Source organism: Carassius gibelio, chromosome A13 (assembly GCF_023724105.1).
Source record: "Carassius gibelio isolate Cgi1373 ecotype wild population from Czech Republic chromosome A13, carGib1.2-hapl.c, whole genome shotgun sequence".
NCBI classification, from domain to species: domain Eukaryota; kingdom Metazoa; phylum Chordata; class Actinopteri; order Cypriniformes; family Cyprinidae; genus Carassius; species Carassius gibelio.
In genome coordinates this window covers 12,105,213-12,117,281 of record NC_068383.1, presented here as the reverse complement: position 1 = coordinate 12,117,281, position 12,069 = coordinate 12,105,213, and the positions used below count along the sequence as shown (strand labels likewise).

Here is a 12,069-nt window from a genome sequence, read left to right as displayed (position 1 = left end):
CCTCCATTTCTCTTTAGGCCAGTTGATGTGTTCTTTGGCAAATTGTAACCTCTTCTGCACATGCCTTTTTTTTAACAGAGGGACTTTGCGGGGCATTCTTGAAAATAGATTAGCTTCACACAGACGTCTTCTAACTGTCACAGTACTTACAGGTAACTCCAGACTGTCTTTGATCATCCTGGAGGTGATCATTGGCTGAGCCTTTGCCATTCTGGTTATTCTTCTATCCATTTTGATGGTTGTCTTCCATTTTCTTCCACGTCTCTCTGGTTTAGTCTCCATTTTAAGGCATTGGAGATCATTTTAGCTGAACAGCCTATCATTTTGTGCACCTCTTTATAGGTTTTCCCCTCTCTAATAAACTTTTTAATCAAAGTACGCTGTTCTTCTGAACAATGTCTTGAACGACCCATTTCCTCAGCTTTCAAATGCATGTTCAACAAGTGTTGGCTTCATCCTTAAATAGGGGCCACCTGATTCACACCTGTTTCTTCACAAAATTGATGACCTCAGTGATTGAATGCCACACTGCTATTTTTTTGAACACACCCCTTTCAACTAATTCAACTAATTGCCCAATTGCACAGCCTTAAGAGCGTGCATATCATGAATGCTGGGTCTCATTTGTTTTCTGAGAATCTACTGAACCTACTGGTAACTTGTTTGCCACGTAGCAATAAAAAAATATACGAAAAACCTTGATTATTCTGGTTAGTCACATTGTACTGCTATTATTTTGAACAATACTGTAAATAGTCTCCTTTGTGTGGTGCGAAGCCTGTGTAGAGTGTTGTAAATCGGTTACTTACAATATTATATGACTGTTAGGAATGCGGTCTATGAAGGCTGCTAGGTTTTGGAACAGAGCTGATATTATTATAAAAAGTAAAATACACTTGCTTCTGTGGAGTCTCTACAGTAGCATGAACAGTAAAAGTGGTGTTTGTACCCAATCATCTCACCAGTCCTTTCACCTGCGGATGGCCTTTCCCTCCAATGTTCCCTTTTCCTCATTTATTTTTTCCAGGTTAGACTAAGCTGTCCTCTGATCTTTAAACTCATCACCCTTCTTATAACTCTTCGTCTACCTCCCTCTCTATTTCATTTTTTCAGTACCTCTACTCTTTTCCCTTGACTCCCACCAGTATTCTTCCAGAGAGCAGACCGGTGTAGAGGACGGTGGGGCAGCCCATCAGACACGTCTGTCTGATTTATACCGCCGTCTCTACAGCTCATAACCAGCAGGGAGAGAAAAACTAATGGTTTCAAATAAGCAGCTCCCCATTTTTCATTATTAACTTGAATTCTGGGAACTATAGTTTGTGCAATCTTTATCCAGCTGTCGAAAGGGATAAATAATGGAATACGGGCGTTTCTTTCTTTTAAATAAGAGTTTGATGCACTATGTTGACAATGTATGTACAAAACTACATAATCGAACAGTCGGTGGGTTGTCTGGCATATATACAGAGGCTGAAATGATTACAATCTTTTATTACACAAAACTAATCTCTTCAGTAAGAAACCGTGGATGATGACGGGAATACTGCTCACAGCACATCATCAGTTCACCAAGCCCGACAGTAATCGTCTTGAAATATGTTATTGAATGCGGTGGATCTGTGAGACAAGCGGCACTTTGATGGCAGTAGTGCTGGTGTTTTAGAGGAGATGAATGTAGAGAGGTGCCTTAAACCATGCCGACAGCCTAAGAGCACACTAAACCACTGTCAGCTGTCAGCATGCTAAAAACCTCTTAGAGAAGTTGCGCTCAGTCTCTAAATGAAACCCCTGTGAAGCACCGCTTTTAAGAAAATATAACAGCTGAAACAAAGCCGACCCCACTAATTGACTAGACGGTTGGTCTTACATAATGTTTATACAAGGTTATGTTAATGTTTATATAACTGTTTATTCACTATTCGGCAGTTCAGCCTTATCTGATGAGCGGAGAGGCTAGCCAATCATAAAAGAGCTCATTTACATACTTGTAGTACTTGCCTTTTCCCATACAATCCTGAAACATAAACGTCAATTAAAACACAATGCAGGCGCATTTCATCGGCTTCCTATTTGTGTTTAATTCCAAAGCAATGAACCCCATCTTGAGGTAGTTAGGGAGGTTATCCATCACGGTGAACTCCTGGAGTGCTCTGATGTCTCACGAGGTGACTAGACCGCTTTAGGCCATGACGTGCAAGATCCACTGTGGACCTTGACTTCATTTTGGGCTCAAATGCACAGCAGTACAAATTTGGCCAGTCTCGTAATTACATCTACCTCCTCCTCAACACAAACCTGCCTACGCTCGGAGAAATAAGTGTGCGGTGAGAGTGTGTGTTTGAAAACACTCCCAAGAACAGCACTCAGCTATTCAGAGGAGTGAATGTCAAACACTAAGGATTCTTCTTCTCCCTCAGTCCTCCTTCGGAAAAGAGGGAAACGTTCTGTGAGCTGGGTAATGAAGAAAAACATCTCAAGTCAGATCCATCTCCGGAAAAAGAACACTCCTCCCAGGAACTGTGCGGCAAAATTACACTCACTCCAGAAAACCATTAAGCAAACGCATTTCTTTTCTCATCCGGTCTCTCAAAATACAAATGTTCTGCTGAAGGCCTATAACTCAGGACGCGCACACACACTTGCATTGTGGGGAGGGATTTTAATTAAGGCTGTGTGAGTGTAAAGAATGCTGTATTGATTTATGATGTGTAATTAACCTCCCGGAGGCTGAAATCTCGGACTCCCTCTGCTCTCAGCCTCATACACAGGGGGTCCCGGGCCACAGGAGGAGGGGACGAGGCAGGGAGATGATAGAAGCTGAGAGGTCGGAGTCACTGAGCTTTCATTTTTAATGAGCCACATGCCGATGGGAGGTGACAGCAGATTAGATGAGGATTTTAAAAACCCTTATTATGAATCTCTGATTATACGGTGAGAGTGAGAGAGCTAAACTGACAGCTCGCTTTCCACCTGAAATGGTTTTGAAAATGTATGCATTGTTGGAGTCGGATGTGATGAATAGTAATAGCGTCAGATATAGACGTTCTCTCTATAAAAAGCAGATGCTGATCCACTGCAGCCAGGATGCTGCACTGATGATGAACGTCTGATTTTATATCAATGACTCACAGCAGATTCTGAGAGGGTTGGTTAAAAATACATTTATCAACCTAACCTGAAGCTCTTGACCTCAGGTTTGTGTCTTAAGTGTACTGTCAACAACATTAAGTAATTAGGAAATTTTTCAGGTTCACTTTTTCCCCACCCACAACATAATTTGGGTTCTGTTTATGTCATGATATTGTTTCACTCATCATTTGTTTGCCAGATCCCTGAATGCTTCCTCCTCGACGTGTTCTTGTAGCTGCCAGAAATTTTCTTCTCTTTTCTTCTTGCAATGTAACTAACACGTATTTAGGTTGTACACTCTTCTTTAATCTTTAATTTAGTTTCATAAGGACTTCAATAAATATCACAGTATAATCTTAAAAGTTTAATTTATCTTGATCACCCTCGTCTTTATAATGCAATAAAAAGGTAGTTTATATTTCGATATATTTATGAGATATGAGTACAGTACCATTCTATGAGCACTTACTATTTTCACCTAAATTTTTTAAGAACATACACTACCATTCAAAAACTGAGGTTAATAAGATTTCTTTAAATGTTATTTAAATTAGTCTAACCAAGTCTGCATTTATTTGATCAAAAATACTGTCATATAATCCTTCAGAAATCATTGCAATATGCTGGACACACACGTATATTTAAAGGATTCTTCATTGAATAGAACATTCAATCTTTTGTCATATTAAAAATGTCATTACTGTAATTTTTAATCAGTTTAATGCCCTCCTTGCTGAACTTCTTTCAAAAAAAGGGAAAAGAAATCTTACCCTAAGCTGTTAATGTAATGATTACGTTTATGATAATATAATGTTTATTTATATTAATAATCAATAATATTCAGAAATGTAGAAAAAAATAGGAAGGTTTAATTAGGACGGTATATATAAGTTACATTTAACATAAAATTACGTAATAATATAATAGATACTATAGAAATTATTAAACATTAAACTATTAACCTGTTTCCGCATTCCTTGAACCACAGGCCATCACTCCAAAATCCCACTCTTCAAAGGCATTTCAGCAAACCAAATGTACCAAAACGCTTCAAGCATAGACTTAAAATAGCATGTGATGTTTCTAAAGTGTACTTTATGTGTTCACAGATCTAGAGCTGTCACCGAGACGTGTGTGATTTCATAAGAGACTTATTTCAGTGACTGAAGGAACATTTTATATGTGGTAAATTACTAGCAGCACAATTAAACAGTCACAAATCCAAATATAGCATACCTGTGCCATATTCCACTGTCCTTGTTGACCTGGCTGCATGGCATACATGTTCTGAGGGGGCACCATGCCCTGAGGTCCCATCATGCCCGGAGCCAAGCCCATCACTCCAGGGTGTGCGTTTCCCATGAAACCGTTAGGCACCGTCATGCCAACCATCATGCCCGCATTCTGGCCCATCATAGCGCCGCCCTGCCCCATGACAGCCCCCATCATAGTAGTGGGCGGCATGGCTCCTCCCATCCCAGGGAAGGCCTGGAAGTTCCCCTGTGGTTGCGCAGGGAACTGCATCTGAGAGGGGCCCATGAACATCGCAGTCGCTGTGGGAGCAGAAACACACAAAGGTACACAAATAAGAAGATTTACACATGACGACATGTTCAATATGTTCAAAGAGACGAAAACAGAAGCAGACCAGAGGACCCTGACACATAAAGCATCACAGACAGAAGAGAGCGATCAATATCTGCGCTAATGTGTGCAGTTCCTCGCCTCGACCCAGAGGAAATGGATCTTTTAGACAGAAGAGGTGTGCAGGATGAAAGGGGGCGCCTAAAGCGTCCTGATGATGGAGAATTGGCATCGCCTTCATTTGGAGCATCTGAGGTTTTGGGAAATGTCCTCTTTGAAGAGAAGGGCAGGCGAAGCAGGCAGCTTTAAACCACGTTCAGCTGTATCAGAGTGCTGAGACACGCAGTGCTTGAATTATTGATACTCCCATTAAAGCAGGGCTTCTCAAGAACCTTGCATGCTTTCGCTTTTACTCAAAGACACACACACTCCCACAGCACCATTAGAAATGGACTCCAGATGCATAGCACCATTTATAGATCTGCATTCTCTCGCTCAGATCGCTCATTCTCTGAGGAATAAGAAAGTGGGACTCTGGGGGATGGATGTACCTTGTGCAGGCTGTTGTGGGATGGTGCCGGAGCCATACAAGGAGAGAATGGAGTCCTTGGAGAGAGGTTTCTTGGCTGAGTCCTCTGCTTTGTTGCTCCCGCTGGTTTCGCTGAACAGGTCCAGATCTCCCTGTGCTGGAGCAGCACTTCCTGTTCCGGTAGCACCTGCCACAGCCCCTCCGGCGGGGTTGGCCTGAGCGCTCCCAGCTGCCTTACTGGAACTGACCTGCAGAGCACAGGAGACGGTTGACTTCAAGTCACATGCTCTCAACACTGGCTTATACAGCTTTATACAATAACTCACATCACATATCAATAAAACTATAACTATATCAATTACAGACGCGCATGGATATATCTTTGGGCCAATGTCATGAGCCAAATGAGGCATCTCAACAGACCTTCAAGTCTAAATGGTGGGAAATGTTTGCCAAATCAACTGGATACAGCTCTGAAATATTCATAAAGGAAATAAGACTGACAGAAAATAAAAATAGGTCATTATTGTCATGTTTATGTTAAAATCAATCATTTTAACAATACATTTCAAAACATAAATCCTATGAAAAATGCGATTTAAAAAAGAATTTTATTTAGTGTTTTAAATATAATGATTTTTCAATATTAATTTATTATTAGTCTTTTCTAAATATTTAAGAGTGTTTTTAATGATCAAAGATCTTGTTTTAAAAGGGTTAAGAGAACTTATCAGCTGGATGAGCAGTTATGACCAACAAACCAGTTCATGCTGGTTTAACTGGATCAAAACTGTAAATGTTATAAAAAAATGTCTATGGCTTTGAGTTAGGCACACAGATATGCTGCGCTGACCAATCAAACCGGTAGCGAGTTTTGTGGAGGGAATCTTTCGCCCTCTTGTTACAAGCTTAATCACATTCATTCCTAATAACATGACAGGATTTTCCCATTAACAAATCACAGAAAAACTGTTAATGTAACTGTATATTAAGGCATGGCAGATAACCAAATCAAAAGTTGGTTAAAAATGCCCATCCTGTATAAACTTAGATGAGAGAAGACAAACGCACACAGATGAAAGAAAGGCTTCATCATCTTCAAGTAGAGAAAAGACATTAATTAGACTGCAGCTGTGATGAATGAATAGCTCAGGAAGAGGAGACAATTCATGTGAAAAACCTTTGGAAAAGCATGTCTGTCACTATGAAACTGAGGGTAAGTTCTAGGCCTAAATCACTGTTCAACAGTAGCCCAAGGTCATGTTCAGTGAAGAACGAGATCTATGTGAGTCTTGCTGAGGTTTGGCACAGGCTCCATTACATTTGTGAATAAGAATCAGGAGGGAATCACACCATTGTAAGCAAGGACTGAAGACAACACGCTGGCAGCACACCATGCTTTACCTATACTACATACTAGCCATGCCAGATGGACCTAATGAAACCTAGTGTCTTTGTTCACTTGCTTTTTAAAATTGCACTTCATTTAAAATCTTGGGGTATGATTTTTTTTTAAAGAAATGCATACTTTTATTCAGAAATTATACATTAAATTCTTCAAAAATTGTATTTATGTTACAAAAGATTTCTTTTTTTAAATGAATGCACCTAACATTCATTAAAGAAACCTAAAAAAAAGTATTGTGTTTACACAAGTTCATTAAGCAGAAAATCAACAATGATAATAGCAACACATTTTTCTTGAGCACTAAATCAGCAGAATGATTTCTGAAGGATCATGTGCCACTGAACACTGGAGTAGGAACTGCTAAAAACTCTTTCCAATCAGTGAAATAAATTACATTTTAAATTATATTAAAACAGAAAAGAGTTATTTTCAATTGTAATAATGTCTCACAATATTATTGTTTTAACTGTATTTTGATCAAATAAATGCAGCCTTGGTGAACAGAAGAGACTTGCTTCAAAAACAAAAAAATACAAATTAATGCTCATGGCTGTGATAAAATAAAAGCAGTTTACTTAGAAAAAAATCTGACTCAAACTTTATATTCCAACAGAAAATAAGTTAACACAGGAAAGAAACTGCACTCGCCAAGCGATTTCACACGGTCGTTTAAGTACTAGAGCTAATTATAATGTTTCACCCTCGAAAGAGAGAAAGAGAAAAGCTGAGAGAGGAAGTGAAAACGGTGGGGAGATTGTGCTACATCATTTGAATTCAAATCGAGCGAAAACAAATAGATATGTGTATCAATCGATTTTCCTCAGGAAAATCTTCCCACTCTAGTATCATTAAGTGGCAGACATGCTTACTCAGATGGCAGATATCGAAAAGGCCATTCTCTGAAGTTGACTGCTGAAGTACGTGCCTGACATAAGCTCATAAATAAGCCTAAATGAAAAGAGTGTGATTCAGAGACAGTCTCCGCTCTCCCGCTGTCTATCCATCAGTGTCCCGGAGCTCTGGGAACGGAAATGTTCCACAGTAATCAGAGACAAAAAGGCAGGGTTGGGAGGACGGGGTGGAGGTTGGCAGGGACACGTGGACGCTCTCTTCCCATTTAGATGGGCCGACGATAGAGCTCTGCGCTTCGGTATGAGGGAGTAACACCTCCAGCTGCTGCTGCGGCAGTCAGTGCATCTGATAAGAAGCGAGCGGAGTTGAACACGGGTGAACAGCACTGCGGCGCGATAAGCCAAATACTGACTCGCAGATCTGATACGTAAACCCCTCGGATGATTAACCTGTGAAGGCTGATGCTAACACAACTGCATGCTACAGCCTATAATGGGTTTAGTCTTTGATATGCACGAGAGAAAAGAGGCGAAGAACAAAGAAATCACACAAACCCTTGACAGCTATTCTCAAGACGCCAGGAACAAGCAAGAATATACTCAACTGGCAAAGAGTCAGCCTTTTTTTCAGGCCACATTATGAAAAAGAGATGACATAAGCCCTTTTCTTCATTTGTAATATGAGTGACATTTGAAGGGATCCATATGGGAATCCGAAAAGGGACACAGGAAATGCTATTAGAATTAAAAATAGATGGGGCAGGGGTTGGAGACCTACACTTCATAATTCAGGGAGAGGAACAGACATTTTTCTCTATGCTCTACTAATGAGAAGGAAAGACACAACTATTGTGTTCACATGTATGCATCTATTGTTTAACGGTAGAGGGATAGAACTAACAACAGATAGAATGAGAGATCGATAAATAGAATGATAGACAGACAGACACAAAGAACGATGGACAGATTGAGTGAGAGAACAACAGAGAACAAACAACAGACAGAATGATAGACAAAACAAACAACAGATATAACAACAGAGACAACGAACGATAGAGTGATAGAACCATAGATAGACCGATAGATAGATTAAACGTTAGATTGATAGATGGATAGATTGATGGACAGAAAGACAGGTTGTTGGCTGAGTAGATAAAAACACAGACTGATCGAAGCATCATTTTTATATTATAGAATACTACCTATCAATCTATCTATCTATCTATCTATCTATCTATCTATCTATCTATCTATCTATCTATCTATCTATCTATCTATCTATCAATGACTGTGAAGTACCTTTATAATATCAATCGTATTTGCCCCCCTTTTGAAAGTAGTCTTTCCCATTCACCACAATCAGTGTGCCACCAAGCCCATGAACATTTGATCTTTCCCACCCCCACATTAGCACAAAAACACACACGCTCCATACAGACACACAGTGCAGCCTGTATTTCACTGTGCCATTCACGGAGCACCGTGCATATTCTAGCTCTACCCACCCCCAAACACAATTCCCTCGCTCACTCATACCCACAGAGAGAGCGAGAGAGAGATTTTATGTGCAACAGAGTAGGCTTTGTCTGATTAGCAGCCCCACACAGATAATTAACACTCTGGTGGTGCTGTGGGCTGGGCTAATCCAGTTTCCCCCAAAGCCCCCTTCTGCCTGGGAAACCAGAAAAACATAAAAATAAAAACTGAAGAGGAGAAACAAAAGTGCCTCAAAATCAGAAATGTGTTAGGTTGGATTTGGTGAAGACGGTTGTTTGCAGCAGCGGGTGCATGCTGGGTATGTGCCAGAGCGGAGGCTGGCAGTGCCACCTTGCCAAAGGTCCCACTGCAGCTCAGAGTCTGAGGATCAGCCAGAAGGAAAGAGCGGATCAGACAAGAGACCATCTGGGGAATACACAGCTACACAAATTGACAATATCAAGTGGGAAAATAAACAAATACATAAACTAAACTAAACCATTTGCATAAAAAATTAACGGTCACTAAACCATATGTCAGATTAAGCAAAAAAGACAGAGTGCTCATGATACAACATGTTGGTGTGAAGGAATATCATAAATTCAATAAAGCATTTTGATTGCTTAAACTGTGAATTTCCTTACAAACAACAATCCTACCAGCCCCAAGCAGCTGAGAGTATTTTGTTTGTGACCTCCACTGGTCCAGCAGACGCTCAGAAGAAGCGAGTCCCTCCAGTGCTTCTCTGGGATCAGTTAACTGTGTTAGTTATCAGTGGTTACAGATCGAAGATGAAGAAATCTGAGCCTACATTAGCACTCTGACCTATATGCTTCTAATCAGCCTTCTGTAATGTATTCACTGCCTCGCTTCGGCCATGATCGATATTCGGCTGGTCTAGACTTCAGTCAAAGTGCCATTACGTGCAGGTTATATTCCCACATACTGCATAAGCAGCGATTCTACGAAAAACTAATGTTATTTTCTGGGCCCTATCTGCGAAAGTGGCTGTCAATGTATTAAACATTTAAATGCATTTAATTTTACATGATGTGCTATCAAATCAAATCACATTTATTGGTATTACTTAAATATAAGTTAATAATTCATCAGCTACAAAAAGAGGCACTCAACACAAGGAAATTCATTCCAGCTAATTCCATCTAATAATATTTCAGCTACATTTTTCCCCTGACAAACCTGAGAATAAAGCCTGATGGCGTTCTGACCCTAGTCTTAACATCCAATCCCATGCTTGCAAACCCAAGGACGTTCCGCCTCAAGAATACTTTTAAGAAAATGAGCTGTGCTGGAAAAGTAAGAACACGCATACATACACACACTATAAATGTGAAAAAAAGCAAGACCAATTAAGGCCAGCTTACCCCCGTCTGGTAAAGAGAAAAGTTAATACACTTGACGCTTTACTGTCCCTGAATCCTGAAATATGCATAAGTGTTCTTTAAATATCCTAACAATTTGCATGTGGTCAAAAGTCATGTTCCTGAGACGGGCGAGTGGACTGGTTGTGTTTCCAAGCTCTGTGGCTCAAAGGTAGAGCTGGTAACATGCGTGAATTTGCATTGTGCAGGGCTGGAGCATGAAATAAGTGAATCCTCCAGTACAGCGGGTCCTCGGGCAGTTCTTTGTGAGAACCGAACATTCATGCACTTGTCCGTAATGTAGTCTACAACCTTGGGATAGTATCATATAATAGTTTTTAAAGGTTTTAAGAGTAGGGCAGACATGGGACTAAAGGATGCTGGTTCACATGGCCCCGTTAGTGCCTGCTAGACGAAGACGCAACTAAAACATCTGGCTGAATAAAAGCATTCTTCTCCATGCTTAGAGTACTTTACACTTCCTTGTACCCTTGCAGATGTGGATGTGTTTTTCTAATCAGATGCAGAGGACAGAGGCATATACAAGTACATGGTGATTAGACTAACTATGGGGACAAACACAGGACAGAACCAGAGTGGAAACAGAAGCCTTTGGATTGCAAAATACCGTTTTTTTTAACACTCCATAGACAAACACTCACATATTCTGCCACCGATTCCAGTTTTCTTGGCCAATTCCATTTTTTTTCGAACTGCTGACTGTTTTTTGCAGATTCTGATTTTCTAAGAACTAAAATTGACAGCATATACAAACAAAAATATACTTTTTTTTTCAATGCAAAAAAACAAAACAAAAAGTATAATAAAATGAATTATTAATCATTACAAAACAACTCTCAAAATGTAGTACTCTTTGACTAAAAAGAAGTAGATATGTTGTATATAAAAAAACAAATGTCATTTCCCACAGTGTTTATAAATAGGCAATTTTTTTGGTTAAAGAAGCCTAGAGGTGCCATAAATTAATTTACACCACAAAACTGCAAATGCATGAATAATGTCATAATTTTTGAACATACAGATAAGAAATGTGGGGGAAAATACAATGATACTTTTAATTATGAAACCACCAGTAGTTGGCGGCAAATTACCATTTAATAAGAGAGTCATTTAGTCATTCATTCGACCCATTCATTAAAATGGCTGGTTCATTCAGAAATTTGGCAAGTGACAAATGACTCACTCAATTCGTTCAAAAAAGTGGATTCATTCAGTAACAAAACACCACTCAGAGACATGAAACCGTTCTGCTGTGGCTTTGACTGAAACTATTTTCAATAGAAAAAATTGAGCAAAAACTGCAAAATTGTGACAAATGTCAATCTGGAGTAACGTAAAAGAACAATGAATTCCGATATGATTGTTCAGACTGAGGTCGCATTGCAAAATATCTGAGCTGTATTTGATTTAGGATAACATATGGAAGTGGCACATATAAGAATCTAAAAAAGTGATGATTTATGGTGTTCACACTGTTATTGGGGATGGGCAGATTTGGGTCACTTTTGCCCATAGTCTAATTGTAGCCTAATATTCAATATAACTATTATTTTCTTTAAACATATACGGTGACTATCTTACTCTCAAAAAGACTTTGCTGTTACAAAACCATATAGTAAAGTGAAAACACTGTTTAGCAGCAAAGCTTGAATTTAAAACCTGTATAAAGCAGTCACCCTGTAGCTC

The 12,069-nt window shown here is 39.6% G+C and overlaps 1 protein-coding gene across 9 annotated transcripts in view; it reads right to left on the bottom strand.

The window, feature by feature from the left end:
- smap1 (small ArfGAP 1) overlaps positions 1-12,069 on the bottom strand; it is an 86,382-nt gene that overhangs the window by 2,425 nt on the left and 71,888 nt on the right. For all 9 annotated transcript variants that reach the window (XM_052612974.1, XM_052612975.1, XM_052612976.1 and 6 more), the window contains 2 exons: positions 5,268-5,493; positions 4,369-4,685 (listed from right to left, as the gene is read on the bottom strand). In XM_052612974.1, coding sequence (XP_052468934.1) covers positions 4,369-4,685; positions 5,268-5,493 — 543 coding nt within the window. The remainder of the gene's footprint in view (positions 1-4,368; positions 4,686-5,267; positions 5,494-12,069) is intronic.